Consider the following 21,269-nt stretch of genomic DNA (forward strand, 5'->3'; position numbering starts at 1 on the left):
GTTTAGTCTGGAGAACAGAAGATTGAAGGGGAACATGATAACAGTTTTCAAGTACCTAAAAAGGTTGTTACAAAGAGAATCGAGAAAAATTGTTCTTGTTAACCTCTGAGGATAGGACAAGAAGCAATGGGCTTAAATTGCAGCAAGGGTGGTTTAGGTTAGACATTAGGAAAAACTTCCAAACTGGTAGGGTGGTTAAGCACTGGAATAAATTGCCTAGGAAGGCTGTGGGTTCTCTATCATTGGAGGTTTTTAAGAGCGGGTTAGACAAATACCTGTCAGGGATGGCCTAGATAATACTTAGTCCTGCCATGAGTGCAAGGGATTGGACTAGATGACCTCTCGAGGTGCCTTCCAGTCCTACGATTATATGAATAAGAGTCATACAGACAGATAGAGTTCCTAAGGCACATCCTTCCAAATGGATGGAGAGGCAGGAAGAGAAATATCACAGGCAGACAACTACCTTAGAATGGTACTTACTGAAGGCATATGCCCCAGCTAACTCAGAAGAGCAATAAGGAAGCCCCTGCTTCCCGTGCACTCATTTCCCCGCAATCTGGGACAGGGCCCTATGTGCAGAAGGCACACCTCCCTTGGCTTTGGAATACGTGTTACTACAATTAGAAATAGGATACAGTCAGCAGCCCAAGGCATATGTGTAGTTCATACCTCCTCCAGCAAGGTGGTTTTCTCATGCAGTTTTGCCTCATAATATTCTGTCAGCTCCTCCAGGGCCTGGTTCTTGGTCTCCTCCATATCGTGTAGCTGCTTCTCGTATTCCTCCTGCATCCGCTGGGATTTCACTTGCAGCTCCTGGTATTTTTCATACTCTAACAAAAGTTTCTGGTTGTTGCCAGATTCTGGGAACAAGATGGAAATGATAGAGCTAATGGCAGGAAGATATGTCCTATCCTTCTATGAAAACAATGAGGAGTCCAGTGGCACCTTAAAGACGAACAGATTTATTTGGGCATAAGTTTTTGTGGGTAAAAATCCCACTTCTTCAGATGAATGGGGACGTGGGGGTTTTACACATGAAAGTTATGCCCAAATAAATCAGTTAGTCTTCAAAGTGCCACTGGACTCCTCATTGTTTTTGTGGATACAGACTAACATGGCTACCCCTCTGATACTTGGTATCCTTCTATAATTATCACCCCTATTTTTGACACCCTGTTATTTCTGATATTTTCCTGCAACAACGTCTCCTCTGGCTCTTGTCATTGTCTTTATGGCCATAAAGATCTCTGCCTCGGACATCTCTGAGCTTTTTCCTGTCATGTGCCCTGCATCTACTACTTCACTATTAATGACAGCCTCAATGTCCTCATTCATCTTTTCCCACTCCCATCTCTGTGCCTTCTTCCATGCTGATCCCTATGGACAGAATGTCCTCCGCATCCCAGCTCACAGGCCACCTCCTCATCCTCATTGAAGTCCTTTCTAAAGATGTATTTTTATTATGATACCCACAAGAAATAAGTTAACATTAAAACAAAAAAGTTATTCTTTGGATTTGCCAGAGTGCCCTGTTTTATGTGTGCCTCTATCTTACATTATGAGCTCTTTGAGCTGGGACTGCCTTATTTTGTGCAAGCATGCTGTCAGAACTTGAGAACACAGCTCATGTTGCTCCCATTCTACTGCTTCAGTGCAGCTGACTAGTTTGGTACTCTGTACATAGGCTCAAACAGAGTGAATGAACAGCAAAGAATCCTGTGGCACCTTATAGACTAACAGATGTTTTGGAGCATGTAATATACGCCATCATATGCCAGCAATGCCCCTCTGCTATGGACATCGGCCAAACTGGACAGTCTCTACGGAAAAGGATAAATGGACACAAATCAGGTATTAGGAATGGCAATATACAAAAACCTGTAGGAGAACACTTCAACCTCCCTGGCCACACTATAGCAGACCTTAAGGTGGCCATCCTGCAGCAAAAAAACTTCAGGACCAGACTTCAAAGAGAAACTGCTGAGCTTCAGTTCATCTGCAAATTTGACACCATCAGCTCAGGAATAAACAAAGACTGTGAATGGCTTGCCAACTACAAAACCAGTTTCTCTTCCCTTGGTTTTCACACCTCAAGTTCTAGAACAGGGCCTCATCCTCCCTGATTGAACTAACCGCATTATCTCTAGCTTACTTGCATATATATATCTGCCCCTGGAAATTTCCACTACATGCATCTGATGAAGTGGGTATTCACCCACGAAAGCTCATGCTCCAAAACATCTGTTAGTCTATAAGGTGCCACAGGAGTCTTTGCTGCTTTTACAGATCCAGACTAACATGGCTACCCCTCTGATACGAGAGTGAAGGAAGTACACCCAACAGGAGGGTTCTCCGATTTACTTGATGCAATATATCAATAGCAATGAAGCTCTACCTGAGATGATGATAATCAGAGCTGTATGAGCAGTGCTCTTAGTGTTCATCTATACACCAATTAAACACCTGTGGTTGGTCTGGGTCAGCTGACTCAGGCTGCAAGGCTGTAAAACTGTTGCGTAAAACTGTTTGGGCTCAGGCTGAAGCCTGAGCTCTGGGACCCTGCAAAGTGTGTGTGTCGGCGGGGGTGGGGGGGTGGTACCATGGGTCTTTTTATTCCAGGGTGGACATACCCTTATAGAGCAAGTGTAGGCACTGGCCTTTCCGGAATAGTTTCCTTCCCCTGCTATGATCTTAACCTAAGTTTCCCTGTAAGCCGCATGAAAGCATGGCCGCACAGCAGGCTATGAAGTGCTGTGTATGCGCCTCAGGGAGCCCGCTCGGCTGGGACCTGCTGCGGCTGGAGGAGAGGTACCCCTCCCCCAGCCCCCAACCTAGCTCAGCCCTGAACCTGCCACAACTGAGGGAGGGGCACCCTTCCCCCAGCCCCAACTCAGCCCTGGACCTGCTGTGGCTTGCAGGGGGGTGCCCCTCCCCCAGCTCAAACCCAGCCCTGGACTTGCCACACCTGGGGAGACAGTTGCCCCTCCCCTGGCTCGAACCCAACCCTGACCCGGACCTGCCGCATCCAGGGGAGCGGTGCCTATCCTGTGGCTCAAGCTCTGGAGCTGCCACAGCAGGGAGAGGTGCCTCTCCCCACAAGCCCAGGTGCTGCTGTGGGGAGACAGAGTTGCGGGGAGTTCTCTCTCCCTGCAGTAGCCCTGGGGCAGCCTGCACTCCAAACCCCTCATCCCTAGCCCCACCCCACAGCCCACATCCCCAGCCAGAGCCCTCATCCCCCAACTTCAACACTGAGCTCCTCATCCCCAGTCCCACCCAAGAGCCCTCACACCCCTGCACTCCAACCCTCTGCCCCAGCCCTGAGCCCCCTCCCACCGCTCTGAACCCTTCAGCCTCACCCCCACCACATGATTTTGTTATGTGTCACACATCACCTCCATATAGCTGCACATATTTTTCCCACTCATGTGCGGAATGTTTAGAGGGAACACTGATCTTAACTATGACTTTTGGGCCTAGCTACTTCTGTGCTGTGCAGGGTGCACTGCATATTGGTTTCCTCACTGAATGATAGGTAAGATTATGTCATTTTTACATAGTCAGCTTGTAGAGGAGCATAGTCAGCTTGAACAAGCATCACAGTTTCACTCTCTTCTCTTTGTGATGCACTCAGTCCCAAAGCATGAACATATGCTATTGTCCAATGTCACTGCCTTGCTTTTCCCCATATCTCCAATGCTGCTTTGAATTCCTCCATTTTCCTGGCACTCATTTATATAGATTTCTCTACTCCATTGCTGTAGGACTCTTTTGCCATTTCAGTTTTCCCAAGTGCTAGATGTTCCCCCAACCTTCTTCAGCTGCCTGTCATTCCATATTGCCCCACCTCTCTGGTTCATGCCTGTCCCTTCTTACTTTGCTTTTTTTTTTCCAAATTGAAATCACATTTTGGGTGTTACCACAATACAAATCAATTAAAATAATTCTAGATAATGACAGTGATACCCTACTTTCCCTAAGGTTTTGCACAATTTTGCTCATGCATTGTACATTTTTTAAATGGACTTTCCCTCTCCACTTCGTCGTTTGCCATGAGTTCAATGCACTTTCTTCCATTCTGGCTGTACATATTCTCATGTGTCCTAACCTAGGTCCTGCATCTCCCTGGACTGTTTTTCCATCAGCTCAGACAGCTGCTCCTGGTACTGTAGTTCCTGCTTTTCTTTCTCTGCCTTTAACACCTGGAAAAAACATAAACAGATGAAGTTTTCATCTGAAAACAGCAAACCAACTTCCAAATCCCTCAAGTGCCTGCCTAAGGTGGGGAATAAATCAAAGAAAGAGTACAATGTGTAGCTCTGCCCTTTCAGTGTGAGACTGCAGGGGTCACTAAGATAACAAAGCCTTCGTATTATGTGTTGTAATTGAAATCAATATATTTGAAAATGTAGAAAACATCCAAAAATATTTAAATAAATGTTATCCTATTATTGTTTAACAGTGTGATTAATCATGATTTTTGTAATCGCTTGACAGCCCGAGATGAAACTCTTTAGAATGTGCAATGCTGCCTCAGCTCAGTGAGGTTTTGGGAAGAATGTGAGGTGTATTTGTTGATGTAGGTGAAATTCTGTCACTATCTTAGGGAGAAATTTAGGGTGTGTCTTCATGGATACACTGTCTAGGTCAACTATTGTATAAGGCAGATCAGCCATCAATATCTGAATTTCCCCAACCCTTCTAGTAGAAGTTACAGTAAGCAGAAATGCCACTTTCCTGGAAAGGTGTGGCATGGAAGAAAAGGCCATGGGCTTAAAGACTGGTCTCATGAGGGTTGGAAGTATCAGCTTCAAGTCCTCCCATAGGGATAGTTTCCTTGATTGACAGGAATACCTTAACTAGGCTTTTCAGGAACCTAATTACCAATGGATGAGAAAAAGTTCTATGCCCCTGCACCAGTGGATGATAACAGAGATAGCCACTAGGCGCACCTTGAGAGAACTGAGTGACAGGTTCTTGTATTTCAATTTGAATAAGTAGTCAAATATTTGAGGAATTGAGGAGTGATGAGGTGCCACTGATTTCTGGTACCATCTCTCAGAAAATATCTTCCATTTTGCCAGGTAGGTTTGTCTTGTTGATTCTTTCTGCTATTTATTGTAACTTGACAAGAGCATGCCTGTTCTGTCATTGACATCCACTTACCATGCTGTGAGATGCAGGGATGCCAGATTCAGGTGTAGGCTTTGTCTTTGGCCCCGAGACAGCAAATCTGCAGGTGGTTAGCAATAAGAGAAGAGAGATCTTGCTATTTCCTGCTACAAAGTGAACAATACCTGATTTTTGGTTTTAAGGGACTCCATCTCTTGGATGAATTTTTCAGTTAATTCCTTCATCTTCTCATTGTAGTTCATGTCCTTGAGTCGTAGCTGGTACTCATTTTCCATCTTCAGCTCCTCCACACGAGTCTTCAGTTCTAGCATGACTTGAGTCTGCCATGAAAAAGCCAACAAGATTGCTAAGAGAGAAAGGTTACTTACTAGTAACTACAATTCCTTGAGGGTATTACCTCTGCATATTCTCACTTCTGCAAACAGCACTATGGCACTGAGTTTCCAGAACATTTTTAAATGTTTTGCCCATTGGGAGGTGAATGTACCACTGAAACAGGAAAAAACTTAATTTTGAAGCTTGACTTTATAAGACGGTAAATAGAAATCCTGCTTCTGCTCTCCCCACTCAAACTACTTTCAAAGTCTGTAATGAGTTGGCCAAGGCATAGGGCCCCTACTCTTCACCCTCACTGAAATGGAAGTTGCTACACACTACTCTTTGCACATCAATATTAATAGCAGTTTGGGTATAGCTTCTCCTTCTGAATTATACTGTGGCCAGTCTACTCAGCTACAGTGTAGTACAGACAGAGCTGGTCACAACATTCTGCAAATGTAGGGGTCATAATGTCTAGACTGGGAGTCTGAGGAGAGAGTGTAGGATTTGTATTCTTAACTTGTTCATACCTTCTCTTCCATATCTGTTTTTGTGATCAGCACCTCTTCAGCATATCCCACTTCCTTCTCCCGTTTCAGACCCCGTCCTTCCTTATCATACACTTTCCAGATAAGCAGGCAGCCATCCTCTGAGCCGGTCAGCAGAAATTGGTCATCACATGTTATGGACATCTAAGGAGGGAAGAGACAGCAGAATAAAAAGAGTAGAAATGATATAGGCTAGGGGAGAGATATAGGTTATGTCTACATTAGATTTTTTTCCCTAAGAGTTCCTATCATTATTATGATCAGTGAAGTTGTGGTGAGAATGCTAATGTAGCTGAGCTACCAGCTTTTTAACCATCAAGTCTAGACAACAGGATAGCTAGAACACTAACAACCCCTGGGCCCTGTCTATACTAGCACTCCTGTCACCAGTGGAGCTGCACAAACATTACTAGACCGTCGGGAAAAAAAATTACAAATCTAGTACAGACAAGATCCTAGGTCAAGGGTCCACTTTTCTGACAATGATATTGTAGCGAGGCGTAGCTGGGCCCCTCTTGCTTCTGCCTCTTCTGTCCTCACAAAACTAATTAGGGACACCTCAGGTTGATGCAATCATCCTTGTATTTTATTTATAGTTCTTTCCCACCAGCAGCTTACTATCTATGTACAGGGTTTTACAGCCAGACTTCACCAGCAACAGAACAGAACCACTAGTCCCTCTCAGCCTCTCATATTTCTCTTCCCCCTTCTGGTTTCCTTCCTCCCAGCCTTTATAGCCCCTTGCTAATTAAGCTCGCAGCTGTTCCTAGTTGCCAAGCAGGCAGGGCTATTCAGCCAGCCCCAATCCATTCCCCTTGATTGGGGCTGGCATGGCAGGGGTTTCGTGCCCAACATTCTGTCACAGATACTTAACACAACTAGCCTCCACAAAGAGTTTTAAAGGGGCAAAGGATTTGGCTTTTTTTTTTAAAAAAAACAAAAAGAATCTGAAATTTCTCCATCTTTGCACAGGGTGAGGCCCCCTCGCAAGACCCATCCTCTGGAAGCCATCCATCAGCTTTACAGTATTTCCGAAAGGTTGACAGATTGGCAGTTACAATTTCTTTCTCGCAGTTTGTCCAAGCAGTGTGCCCTGGGCATGCCAGTTTGGATGGGGAAGATGTGCCATTCTCACTGCCCTTTTCAAAGCAAGAAAGGTGGCTTCATTAGGTTCTACTAAAAACTTTACAAATATCCACGGGCGATGCTCAGATGAGATTTTCCAATCCCTTATAACTTTATTTTTATTTTCTTCACCCCAGCCAAACCTAAATAGGAGATTCTTCCTCAGAGAGGATGTGCCATATGCCAAGTTAGGAATTTTTTGTTCAGCCATATTTGAGCACAATTTTTTTTTCTTTTAAATGCTGGGAAGGTATTTTTTTCATCCTCTCCCATAACTCAGATACAGGTGAATGGATTCTCCTGAAATTTGCTGAAACAATCTGCCAAAGGGCGCAGATAGTTCTAGCCCCAGAGCAGAATTTTTGAGGCACTTACATGCATGTGACAGAGGATTACAATGAAACTCAGCATAGCATTATGACAGAAAGGTGAGCTGCACCTGTGATCCTTCTTTTAGTCTCTCTCGGGCACCCTCTCCAAGTCATAGGCCCACTCTCAGGGCTGAACCCCAAAGATCATCCACTTTTGGACTGAATCACTAGCTGCAGCATCCCTTGGTTACCAACTAACTTTACCTCCAACGGGTCCAACTAGTTTTGGCCCCTGCTACAATAGTCTCTCTGAGAGCTGTGATCCAAACCGGTAAAGGCAGTGCCAGAAAACAGCTTGTTCAAAATAGAGTACGATTAATTTGGTCAAAGGAGCATTGCAAGCAGAGATAAGTGGATTAAAAATAATAAAAGCCTGCACATATTTTGTCTTATATAAACTTCGCCTTTACATGCCAGTTTAACTAGGTTCTGCTTAGGTCAGGTATACCCAAAGCATTGTGGCTGGGTCAGGCAGGATGCCTCAAGCAACTGCTGCCTGTCGGTCAGTCTGATCTTCCCAGTCAGTGAATCTTCCCTCTCAGCTCATGGGCTGCCTTTTATTCCTTCCAAAGATCCCTTGTTTAATATTTTAAAGTTCCTTCTTTTGATCCTGTTTCTTGTCCAAATTGGTTTACATGTTTCAGTAGTGAGGGGCTGCAGGATTTAACCCTTATCTACCTTTCAGCCAACAATACCTTAACCAACAAAACCAAGGAGATTTAACATTCATAAAAATTAAAACAAATAATTCTAACATTTTTCACATACAATATGTAGCCTTAACACTAGCAGATGCTATAGAGTAGAAGAAAACAGAGATAAACAAAGAGCAGGGGAGTCCAAATGACTCAGATGTTGGTTAAAAAAGAAAAATAAACTCCTTACCTTGGTAACAGGGCCAGCATGGGCCTGATACTCATTGAACTCCTTGTGCACAGGCAGTGGGTATTTCATAGATCGGATGGTCCCCACTGAAGTGCCTGTGAACACCATGCGCCCAGAATGAGACACAACTATTGCAGTATAAGTAACATCAAAAGTAGGCACTTCACGCAGGATCTAAAAAAAATAGGAAAGAAAAGAAAAGCAGCACAGACTAAGCTCTATAATACTGCCTAAGTAACATAGTGTATGAGCAGCTGTCACACCATTCGACTTACAGAAAATAATGACAAAATAATGAGAAAAAATCTGCCTAGAGGAACAGAGCCATGAGCAATGATTAGTATTAGGGTGTGAAGAGTTCCCCGCGGGTGCTGCCTGGAACTGGGGTACCACTGAGCCCCTCGACCCACCAGCCTGGGCTTCCACTCATGCTGCAATGCTGTGACAAGCTGCAGACACACTTCCAGTCTCACACTTTCATGAGCACACAGGTAGGGACACACCCAGCTGTAATAACATGCAGACAAGCTTTCTGACCAGTCCCTGCATGGGAAAGCTATACAGCTAGGGCACTTACCGGCTTCCCGGGCACACACCCCGCCGGAGGGTAAACCTAAAATTAAACTGTCTTGCGCTGCACAGAGAACTGTACAGTGTAAGCTCACAAAATCTGCCCTCTCCCTCAATGTGGAGAGAGAGATGTAACACTTTTCTGCCCCAAGTATGATTTCCACACTCTGGTTTTAGACAAAACAAAAACAAGTTTATTAACTACAAAAGATAGATTTTAATTGATTATAAGGGATAGCAAACAGATCAAAGCAAATTACTTAACAAAAAAACAAAAAACACAATCTAAGCTTAATATACTAAAGAGATTGGACATGAGTAGCTAATTTTCACCCTAAATAATGATTAGGGCTCTACCAAATTCAAGGTCATGAAAAACACGTCACAGATCGTGAAATCTGGTCTCCCACCGTGAAATCTGGTCTTTTGTGTGATTTTACCCTATACTAAACAGATTTCATGGGGGAGACCACTGTTTCTCAGATTGGGGGTCCTGACCCAAAAGAGTTGCAAGGACGGTCACAAGGTTATTTTAGGGCGGGGGGGTTGTGGTATTGCCACCCTTACTTCTGTGCTGCTGCCTTCAGAGCTGGCTGGCTAGAGAGTGGCAGCTGCTGACTGAGGGCCCAGCTCTGCACGCAGCAGTGCAGAAGTAAGGATGGCAATACCATACCATGCCGTCCTTACCTCTGCACTGCTGCTGGAGGTGGCTCTGCCTTCAGAGTTGGGCTCCCAGCCAGCAGCCACCATTTTCCAGCTGCCCTGCTCTGAAGGCAGCGCTGCCACCAGCAGCAGTGCAGAAATAAGGGTAGCAATACCATAAGCCCCCTTCAATAACCTTGTGACCCCACCCACAACTTTTTGAGTCAGGATCCCTACAATTACAACACCATGGAATTTCAGATTTAAATATCTGAAATAATGAAATGTGCATTTTAAAAATTTTATGACTGTGAAATTGACCAAAATAGAAGGTGAATTCGGTAGCATTCTAATGATGATTTAAGCCGATTGCAGAGCTTCTTAAAGGGCAAACTGCACTTGCTTGCAGCGTAAAACCCCAGGTATTCCTTTCACAGGCTAGAAACCCCTCTAGTCCGGGTTCAGCCCTTCCCCCAGGTCAGTCCTTCTTCCTCCGGAGTTTTCAGGAGTTTCCTTTGCTGGGGAGTCAGTGAAGAACCATGATGATGTCACTCCCTTGCCTTAAATAGCTTTTGCATATGGCAGGAACCCTTTGTCTCCAGGCTTAGCTCCCACCAGGGCTGGCTCCAGGCACCAGTTTAGCAAGCAGGTGCTTGGGGCGGCCACTCTGGAGAGGGGTGGCAGGTCTAGGTATTCGACGGCAATTCGGCGGAGGGTCCCTCGCTCCCGCTTGGAGCGAAGGACCTCCCGCTGAATTGCCGCAGATCGTGATCGTGGCTTTTTTTTTTTGGCTGCTTGGGGCAGCAAAACCCTTGGAGTCACCCCTGGCTCCCATGCCTTTCAGTGGAAAACATTGGTATTCGAAGATGGAGTCCAGTACCAGCTGACTTGATCACATGTCCCTGTAGGGCAAGGGTAGGCAAACTTTTTGGCCTGAGGGCCGCATCGGATTTTGGAAATTGTATGGAGGGCCGGTTAGGGGAGGCTGTGCCTTCCCAAAGAGCCAGGCATTGCCCGCCCCTGCCTCCTGCTTCTCGCCCCCTGACTGCATCCCCCCAGGACTCCTGCCCCATCCAACCTCCCCTGTCCCCTGACAGTCCCCTGGGATCCCTGCCCCATCCACCCCCCACCGCTCCCTGTCCCTTGACCACTCCAGAACCCCCGCCCCTGACTGCCCCCCGCCACCCAATCCAACCCCCCTCTCCTTCCTGCCCTTCCGGGACCCCTGTCCCATCCAACCACTCCTTCTCCTTGTCCCCTAATTGCCCCCGGAACCCCTCTAACAGCCCCCTACCACCTCATCCAGCCCCCCTCCTTCCTGAATGCTCCCCTGGGACCCCTGGCCCCATTCAACCCCCCTGTTCCCTGTCCTCTGACCACCCTGACTCCTATCCACATCCCTACCCCCTGACCAGTTCCCCGAACTCCCCTACCCTCTATCCAACCCCCCTGCTTCCTGCTCCATTACCGCACTGCCTGGAGCACTGGTGGCTGGCAGCACTACAGCCGTGACACCCAGAGCACCAGGACAGGTAGCCACGCCACCCGGCTGGAACCAGCCATGCCACCACGCAGAACAGAGCACCAGGTGAGGACCTGGCTCTGCAGCTGTGCTGCTGCAGGAGCTTGCAGCCCCGCCACCCACAGCATTGCACCGGCGGCACAGTGAGCTGAGGCTGCAGGGGAGGGGGGACAGCAGGGAAGGGGCCGGGGGCTAGCATCCCAGGCCAGGAGCTCAAGGGCCGGGCAGGAGGGTCCTGTAGGCCGGATGTGGCCCACGGGCCATAGTTTGCCCACCTCCGCTGTAGGGTCACAGCAGCCATAACTCAGATGCTGTTTGTAGCATCCTCAGGAAGGCTCCCCAGTGGGAGATTACCTTCTTCTAAGACCTGTAGTTCTCTCTAAAGGCACTTCCCAGCCAGCTATCTAGATTGATTGCATTCTGTCTAGTGGGCGTTCCTCAGGTGTAAATACATTTGTAATAAATGCATAGACAATATTCCTAACTTCAGATACCAACATGATACATGCATACAAATAGGATAATCATATTCAGCCATATTCAGTAAATCATAACCTTTTTAATGATATCCCACATAACCTATCTTGCATAAAATATATCATAGTTGTGCCATAATCATATCATAATAATATATCTATGAAGAATATGGGACGTAGTGTCACATAGGTTGTCATAAATATCAAGAAAAAGGTAACAACCTTTATGTATGCAGTAATATGAAATCCCTCTTGGCCAAATGTAAAAAATCATTTACCTGTAAGGGATTAATCAGTTCAATTAACCAAGTTGGCACCTAACCAGAAAAACAAATGGGGAAAAAAATACTTTCAAAACTAGGGCAGGGGAGCGGGGAAGGCTTTGTTTGTGCTCTTTTGTGTGTTCCCTCTTAAAACAAAACAAAAAAAACCAACCCAAGCAGGTAATCCTGCTTCTACTAAAATAATACATCTAAAATTACAAAAATTGTAATAGCAAAAAAAAGTGTTAAATTAATTTTTGTTTTAGCTTGTAAATTTGCCCTGTGCTAAAAGAAAGGTTTATTCCTGTTTTGTATCAGAGGGGTAGCCGTGTTAGTCTGGATCTGTAAAAGCAGCAAAGAATCCTGTGGCACCTTACAGACTAACAGACGTCTGTTAGTCTATAAGGTGCCACAGGATTCTTTGCTGCTATTCCTGTTTTGTAACTTTAAAGTTAAGCCTAGAGGAAAATCCTCTGTGTTTTAAGTCTTTTTATTACCCTGTAAAATTACCTTCCATCCTAATTTTACAGAGGTTCTTTTTACTTTTTTTTAATAACAAAGTTCTTCTTTTAAGAACCTGATTGTTTTTTAGTGTCCTAAAAACCCAAGGGTCTCATCTGCGCTCACCTTGTTAACTTATTTGGTTGGTATATTGGTTGGTAAAAGGGCATGGGGGGATATTTTGCAGGGGATAAGGCTCCAAGTGGCCCCTTCCTAAATGTTTGTTTAAATCACTTGGTGGTGGCAGCAATGCGTCCAAGAACAAGAAAAGAAATTTGTGCCTTGAAAAAGTTTTTAACCTAAGCTGGTAAAATATAAGCTTAGGGGGTCTTTCATCCGGGTCTCCACATCTGTACCCCAAAATTCAAAGTGGAGAGGGAACCCTGACATGATGGCAATGCGGTAGGATCATTTTAAACCAGAAGCACAGACCTCAGAATTTTAAAAACATTTTTTCTTTTGGCTGATTGAAAACCAAGGAGGTTTTTTTCTTTAAAGGACACTTTTTTTTTTTTTAAACTGAGAGCAGCTGGAGTTCTTTTTTACTTTGCCTGAAGGCAGAGTAGTTAAATTCCTTCAAGGGAATTCACAAGCTGTTTTTTTTCTTCTTTTTTTCTTTCTAGCTCTCGGTTTATGCTAGGTTAAGCGCAGAAAGGCTAGAATAACAAAAAAATGAGATCCCCCCCTCCCCCCAAATTAGCTAAATTGAAAGCTGAGAAAAGAAAGAAAAACTTAAAAAACAAATGGCCTTAAAGCGCTTGAAGTTGAAAAGAAAGGAGGCAAAACACTTGAAGGCAGAGGCAGCCAGGAAGGAAGCTGTCCATAAAATAGCCCTGAAGTTAAAAAACAAAAAAATACAGGCCCAGATTAAGGCCCAAATTTCAGCCCAAAAGCCTAAACTGGCTGTTATGGAGTTAAAAAAACAAAACCCATCAGCAGCTGGCTCCACTTCCCCAAAAATCCACAAATAGAAGCAACTATATCCACAGTAAAATAAATCCAGTAATATTGCTAAATATTTCATCACCTTTAAAAACTGTGCACCCTCCATGCAATTCCTAAAAATCACAAAATAATCACATTGGTAGCAAAATTAACTGAAAAAGCTCTGAACATATTCAACAAAATACCTATTAAGAATGCTTTTAACTATGGTAAATTTAAAAATTTGGTTTTAAAACAATTTCAAAATTACACCTAAAACTTACAAAGTAAAATTTAAAGCCCTTAAAAGAGGGGCTGGACTAAGTAATGTGGTTTATGTAAACCAGGGGTTGGCAACCTTTCAGAAGTGGTGTGCCAAGTCTTCATTTATTCACTCTAATTTAAGGTTTCGTGTGCCAATAATGCATTTTAATGTTTTCAGAAGGTCTCTTTCTATAAGTGTATAATATATAACTAAAAAATTGTTGTATGTAAAGTAAATAAGGTTTTAAAAATGTTTAAGAAGCTTCATTTAAAATTAAATTAAAATATAGAGCCCCCCAGACCTGGGGCCAGGACCTGGGCAATGCGAGTGCCACTGAAAACCAGCTTGCGTGCCACCTTCGGCACCCGTGCCATAGATTGCCTACCCCTGATGTAAACCAAATAAAGAATCTGTTAGATAAATGGGGGTCAAAAAAGGGTTTAACTAGTGTGAAAAAGTTCCTCCTCTACCTTGGTGGGTCCTGCACTTATCAGTGGATTTGCTCGCCTCACAGATTCACCCTGTGGGTCAGGAAACAGCCCAGAGATCTTCCCCTCTGGTAGAAGCCACAGTCCAGGTCAAGTCCTCCTGTATTTGATCAGGAGTTGGGAGATTTGGGGGGAACCAGGCCCGCCTTCTATTCCAGGTTCCAGCCCAGGGCCCTGTGGACTGCAGCTGTCTAAAGTGCTTCCTGGTACAGTTGCACGACAGCTACAACTCCCTGGGCTACTTCCCCATGACCTCCTCTCAACACCTTCTTTGTCCTCACCACTGGACCTTCCTCCTGATGTCTGATAATGTCTGAGTACTTCTCAGTCCTCCAGCTGTATGCCTACTCACTCTCAGCTTCTTGCACGCCTCTTGCTCCCAGTTCCTCACATGCACATCCTCACCCCTGGCTCTCTTTGGCCTAACTGGAGTGAGCCCTTTTATAGCATCAGAGGGGCCTTAATGAGAGTCAGGTGCTTAACAGCCTCACCTGACTCTTAGCAGGTTAATTAGACTCAGGTGTTCTCATTAGCCTGGAACAGCCCCTGCTCTGGTCACTCAGGAAACAGAAAATTGCTTCTTCAGTGGCCAGTATATCTCCCTTCTACTACTCTGCTGTTCCCAACTGGCCTGGGTCTATCACACTAGCTTTAAAAAAAATGTGTAATTTGGTTGTACAGAAGCAGTTCTTAACTATAACCAATAATAATGTAAAACAGTGCTTATGAAATAAAAAAATTAACTCAGCAAAAAGTCTTGCTTCTTATGCTAATCAATACAGGCAGTCCCAAACCACCAAAAAGGCAGGGCAAATCAAAACAAAATGGGTGAAGGTAGCAGAAAAAAACAACCCTGGATGCAGTTTGGGCGAATACCAAAAGGAACACTCTGAAACCACTCTATACCACCGGGGGCAGCCTAAGGCCCCACCTACATCCACCCCCAAAACCCCAAACACCTTATTATCCACCACATCATTCTTCAGCAAACCATCTCGCCCCACTGACCAGTCAGCTGGGCAATGTTTTAAATGTAACAAGCTGGGGCATGTAAAGGCCAACTGCCCCCAAAACCACAACAAATTACAGTTCATTGCACTGGGGTCACACCAAAGGTCCTCAGGCCCATATGCCTCCCAAATACACTCAAAGTGAAGAAAAACTGTAACTGTGGGTGGGAAAAACGTTATCACGTGAAGGAACACTAAAGCACAGATGTCAGCTATCAACCAATCCTCAGTAAACCTCAAATTCATCAATCCAGAGGCCCAAGTAACAATTCAACCCTTCCAGTCAAACTCTTTTGACTTGTCTACAGCCAAGTTGCCTGTTCAGTACAAGCGCTGATCAGAAATGTAAACGTTTGCAGTCTATAATAATTATCCCATTCCCATGCTGCTGGGGGAAAACTGGGCCCATCATGTAAAGCTAGCCAAGAGGGTGAAAATGGTTACCTGCAGCCAGGCTAATCAAGCCTTCACACCTAGCTCTGTTCCTAAGCCTTCTACAAGGGCCCAATCTGTGTTACCAAAACCCCAAATTAAGGTGGTAAAACCAAATCCCATGCCAATGTCTGCGACAGCAGTAGTGAATCCAGTCCCAAAGACCCAACCAAAACCAGTCCCAAAACCAAAATGGGTGAAGCAACCAGCACCAAAACCATTGCCAGCACTGAATCCAGCGCTGGCAGCAGCAGCTAAACCTGCACAAGAGGCTCAGAGGGAGCCTAAAATGCAACATAGTGCACCAGCAAAAAGCAGTTCGCAGTCAACAAAAACAGCCCCACAACCTACATCACTTCCAAAGAAACCAAGCCCAAGTCCACAGTCCAGTAAAAAACTAATGTCTCCAGCATCAAAAAAACAGGGTAAACCACTCAGTTGCCACCCCTTACCATCATAAAACAAATGGTGTGGTAAAAGAGTTTAATAAAACTTTGGGGGCCATAATACATACATTCGTAAATAAGCACTTCAATAATTAAAACCTAGTGTTGCTCTTTGCCTACAGGACTGTACCACATCCCAGTTTAGGGTTTTCACCATCTAAACTTGTGTATGGCTGCAAGTTTCAGGTGCCATTACAGCTGGTAAAACAGCAATGGGAGGGGTTTACGCCTTCTCCAAAAACTAACATTCTTAACTTTGTAAACAATCTACAAAACACCCTACAAAACTCTTTGGCCCTTGCTTAAAAAAGCTGAAAAAATGCTCAAAAAAAGCAAAAGGCTTGTTATAATAAACATGCCAAAAAGTACTCTATCAAAGTCATAGTTATAAAAATGCTCCAGGCCCATAAAATAAAAGCATCATGAAAAGGGCCATTCACGGTCCAAAGGTGCCTAAAAGCTGTTAACTGTCTCATAGCATCTCCCACTTCAAACATAAAGCCTAAAGTATACCATGTTAATTCTCTAAAGCCCTTTTAGTCCAAAAAAAAGACGGCTACTCACCTTTGTAACTGTTGTTCTTCGAGATGTGTTGCTCATATCCATTCCAGTTAGGTGTGTGCGCCGCGCGTGCATGCTTATCGGAAGATTTTTATCCTAGCAACCCCGGTGGGTCAGCTGAGTCGCCCCCTGAAGTGGCGCTGCTATGGAGCCAGATATATACCCCTGCCGACCTAACTGCTCCTCAGTTCCTTCTTGCCAGATACTCTGACAGTGGGGAAGGAGGGCGGGTTTGGAATGGATATGAGCAACACATCTCGAAGAACAACAGTTACAAAGGTGAGTAATCGTCTTTTCTTCTTCGAGCGATTGCTCATATCCATTCCAGTTAGGTGATTCCCAAGCCTTACCTAGGCGGTGGGGTCAGAGTGAGATGTCGCAGAGTGTAAAACTGCAGAGCCAAAGGCTGCGTCATTCCGAGACTGCTGAACGAGGGCATAGTGAGAAGCAAAGGTATAGACCGAGGACCAGATAGCTGCGTGACAAATCTCATGAATGCATATGTGGGCGAGAAAAGCAGTAGATGAGGCCTGAGCCCTGGTAGAGTGAGCAGTGATGTGGCTCGAAGGAACATGAGCCAGGTCGTAACAGGTGCGGATGCACAACGTCACCCAGGAGGAAATCCTCTGCGAGGAGACGGGTAGGCCCTTGATACGCTCAGCCACCGCAACAAAGAGTTGGGGGATCTGCGAAATGGTTTTGTTTACTCGATATAAAAAGCGAGCGCTCTACAGACGTCCAGGGAGTGTAGCTGCTGCTCCCTGCGAGAACGAATGTGGCTTTGGGAAGAAGACAGGTAGGAAAATCTCCTGGTTAACATGGAAGGTTGATACCACTTTGGGGAGAAAGGCCGGATGTGGTTGCAACTGCACCTTGTCCCTGTAGAACACAGTATATGGGGGGTCTACCGTTAGGGCCCAAAGTTCGGAGACTCGTCTCGCCGATGTGATGGCCACCAGGAAAGCAGTTTTCCATGAGAGGTAGAGAAGGGAGCAAGTTGCTAACAGCTCGAATAGGGCGGACATGAGTCTGGCAAGAACCAGGTTAAGGTCCCAGGTTGGGGCAGGGCGGCGTACCTGGGGGTAGACGCGCTCCAGGTCCTTAAGGAATCTAGACACCATCGGGTGTGAGAATACCGAGCGGCCATTCTCCCCTGGGTGGAAGGTAGAGATGGCAGCCAAATGGACCCTCAAAGATGATACCGCTAGGCCCTGTTGTTTGAGAGACCAGAGGTAATTCAAGACAGTGGGGATGGAGACCTTGGCGGGAAGGAGGTTCTGCTCCACACACCAGCATGTGAAACGCTTCCACTTGGCCAAATATGTCGGTTTAGTGGACGGCTTCCTGCTACCCAGGAGCACCTGTTGCACTGGGGCTGAGAAACGTAGCTCAGACTGGGTCAGCCACTCAGGAGCCATGCCGTGAGGTGGAGGGACTGAAGGTCTGGGTGATGCAGTTTGCCGCGGTTCTGAGTGATCAGGTCCAGGTGAAGAGGCAGGGGAACAGGGTCGGCTACGGACAGGTCTAGCAACATGGTGTACCAGTGTTGCCGAGGCCACGCTGGAGCTATCATGATCAAGTGGGTCTTGTCCTTGCGTACTTTCAGTAGGACCCTGTGGACAAGCAGAAATGGTGGAAAGGCGTATAGCAAGTGCGTCGTCCACGGTATAAGGAAGGCGTCCGCCACTGAACCCAGTGAGAGGCCTTGAAAGGAGCAGAACATCTGGCATTTCCTCTTCTTGCGGGACGCGAAGAGGTCTATCTGTGGAAACCCCCACCTCCGGAAGAGCGAAAGAATAACGTCCAGGTGAAGCGACCACTCGTGGGAAAGGAAGGATCTACTGAGGCGACCTGCCAGCGTGTTCCTAACTCCAGGGAGAAAGGACGCGATGAGGTGTATAGAGTGGGCTATGCAAAAGTCCCAGAGTCGTAAGGCCTCTTGACACAGGGGCAAAGACCTCGTGCCGCCTTGCTTGTTTATATAGTGCATGGCCTTTGTGTTGTCGGTGAATATTGACACACAACGGCCCTGCAAATGGTGTCGGAACGTCTGGCAAGGGAGGCGGACTGCTCTCAGCTCCCGGACGTTGATATGCAGGGTCAGCTCTTGAGATGACCAAAGGCCCTGGGTGTGTAGATGCCGGAGGTGAGTTCCCCAACCAAGGGATGATGCGTCCGTTATCAGAGGCACTGAGGGCTGGGGAGGATGGAACGGGAGCCTTGCACACACCATGGAGGGGTCCAGCCACCACTCTAAGGAATCTAGGACGGTCGGGGGAATGGTGACGACCATGTCCATAGCATCCCTGGCTGGTCGGTATTGTGAGTTGAGCCACGATTGGAGGGGCCGGAGGCGCAGTCTGGCATATTTCGTCACAAATGTATAGGCCGCCATGTGGCCCAGGAGAGTGAGGCAAGTGCGTATCGAAGTCAACGGAGCCGCTCGCAGACTCTGGATGATGGCCACCATAGTCTGGAACTGTGGCAGCGGTAGACAAGCTCTGGCAAGATTGGAGTCCAGGGTGGTGAAAATAAATTCTATCCTTTGAGTGGGGATCAGAGTCGATTTTTCCACATTGATCATTAAGCCTAGATGTAGGAAAAGGTCCTTGACAATGCGGACGTGATGGACGACTCGCGCTTCGGAGTTCCCTCGGATGAGCCAGTCGTCTAGATATGGAAACACGTGTATTCGACTGCGGCAGAGGTGGGCGGCGACTACAGCCATACATTTGGTGAATACTCTTGGGGCTGGAGAGAGGCTGAATGGGAGGACCGCGAACTGAAAATGTTGGCGACTGACCACGAATCGGAGGAACCTCCTGTGAGGTGGGAAGATGGCTACGTGGAAGTAGGCATCTTTCATGTCGAGGGCGGCATACCAGTCTCCGGGATCCAGGGATGGGATGATGGTCCCCAGGGATACCATATGGAACTTCAACTTTATCATGTATCTGTTGAGTTCCCGCAGATCGAGGATAGGTCTGAGACGTCCCTTTTCCTTGGGGATTAGGAAGTAGCGGGAGTAAAACCCCTTGCCCCATTTGTGTTCCAGTACCTCCTCTATGGCTCCTTTGGTGAGGAGCATTTGCACCTCCTGGAGGAGGAGTTGCTTGTGAGAGGGGTCCCTGAAGAGGGACGAGGGAGGGAGGTGGAAGGGGGGGCCTGTAATAAATTGGAGGTGATATCCAAATTCCAGCGTGCGTAAGACCCAGTGATATGACATTAGCTGGGACCACGCAGGGAGGAAAAAGGAGAGATGGTTGGAGAAAGGAGGGGACGGATCCTTTAAAGAAACTGGTACAACGCCCTCGGGCGCACCTTCAAAAGGAAGGTTTTGACCCTGAGGAAGGCTTGGAGGTGTCCAGTTTCCTACTTGTAACCCTTTACAGGTATAAGAGACATTAACCCTTAACACTCTGTTTATGACAGCCCCCTTGGTTGCCCGACTGCCTTTGGCGACCGGTTCTGCCTTGCCATCTGGCGAAGTCTTGCCTCTGCCAAGGCTGAGGGTAAGGGCAGTGCAGTTGGGGCCGGAAGGGCCTGCGCTGAGTCACTGGCGTGTGCATGTCTAACAAGCGCATAATGACCTTGTTGTCTTTTAGGCTCTGCAGCCTAGGGTCATTTTTATCTGAGAACAGCCATTGGCCCTCAAAGGGAAGGTCCTGAATTGTGTGTTGGAGCTCCGGGGGGAGGCTGGAGACCTGCAGCCACGAGATACGCCGCATAGTCACTCCAGAGGCTACAGTCCTGGCAGCTGTGTCCGCGGCATCCAGGGAAGCCCGGAGGGAAGTTCTTGCCACCTTCTTTCCTTCATCGAGGATCGCCGAAAACTCCTGTCGTGTGTCCTGCGGAAGCAAATCCTTAAATTTGTCTGCTGCTGCCCAGGTATTATAATTATAGCGGCTAAGGAGGGCTTGCTGATTGGACATGCGGAATTGGAGTGCGCCTGCAGAATAGACTTTGCACCCTAGCAAGTCCAAGCGTCTCGCGTCTTTTGATTTAGGGGCTGGAGCCTGCTGGCCATGGCGCTCCCTCTCGTTAACCGACTGGACAACGAGGGAGCAAGGAGGAGGGTGGACATAGAGATATTCATAGCCTTTGGAGGGCACCATGTATTTACGCTCTACACCTCGTGCAGCAGGTGGGACAGAGGCTGGAGACTGCCAGATCGTGGTGGCATTGGCCTGTATCGTCCGAATGAAGGGAAGAGCCACTCTAGTGGGGGCATCTGATGACAAAATGTCTACCACTGGGTCCTGTACCTCCGGGACCTCCTCGGCCTGCAAGTTCATATTTTGTGCAACACGCCTGAGGAGGTCTTGGTGGGCCATGAGGTCGATTGGTGGAGGGCCAACAGACGAGGTTCCAGCTACAGCCTCGTCAGGGGAGGATGAAGAGGAGAGACCTGGAACAAGCGGGTCTGACGAGGGCTCCTCCTGGTGGATGGTCTCTGTCTCCCTGGGGAGCTGGGAGTCCTGAGGCTGGGTCAACCCTTCCTCCAAAGGAGGAGGAGGAGGGCAGGTGATCGTGGCTTCTGGCACCGGTGTTCCGAGGTGGCCGAGCGCGATGGACCTGGGTGAGAGCCTTGGGCCTGATGGTACGCCCAAGGCATCCAGAAACCCCACTGCTGCGGCCCATGATCTTGAGGCTGAGCCTCATGGAATAATGCAGCAGGCACATCGGTGTCTGGGGCGTATGCACTATCCACCTGAGAAGACACGGATGGGTGTCGGGATGGCCAGGGAGGAGCCGAGCGAGCCTGGTATGAGTCCTTCACTCTCGCCGC

General features: G+C 47.0%; 1 protein-coding gene across 3 annotated transcripts in view; it reads right to left on the bottom strand.

The window, feature by feature from the left end:
- CFAP57 (cilia and flagella associated protein 57) overlaps positions 1-21,269 on the bottom strand; it is a 177,977-nt gene that overhangs the window by 55,931 nt on the left and 100,777 nt on the right. For all 3 annotated transcript variants that reach the window (XM_050961107.1, XM_050961106.1, XM_050961108.1), the window contains 5 exons: positions 8,381-8,554; positions 5,982-6,143; positions 5,298-5,453; positions 4,109-4,202; positions 673-863 (listed from right to left, as the gene is read on the bottom strand). In XM_050961107.1, the coding sequence (XP_050817064.1) occupies positions 673-863; positions 4,109-4,202; positions 5,298-5,453; positions 5,982-6,143; positions 8,381-8,554 (777 nt within the window). The remainder of the gene's footprint in view (positions 1-672; positions 864-4,108; positions 4,203-5,297; positions 5,454-5,981; positions 6,144-8,380; positions 8,555-21,269) is intronic.

This window comes from Gopherus flavomarginatus, chromosome 7 (genome assembly GCF_025201925.1).
Source record: "Gopherus flavomarginatus isolate rGopFla2 chromosome 7, rGopFla2.mat.asm, whole genome shotgun sequence".
Taxonomy (NCBI): domain Eukaryota; kingdom Metazoa; phylum Chordata; order Testudines; family Testudinidae; genus Gopherus; species Gopherus flavomarginatus.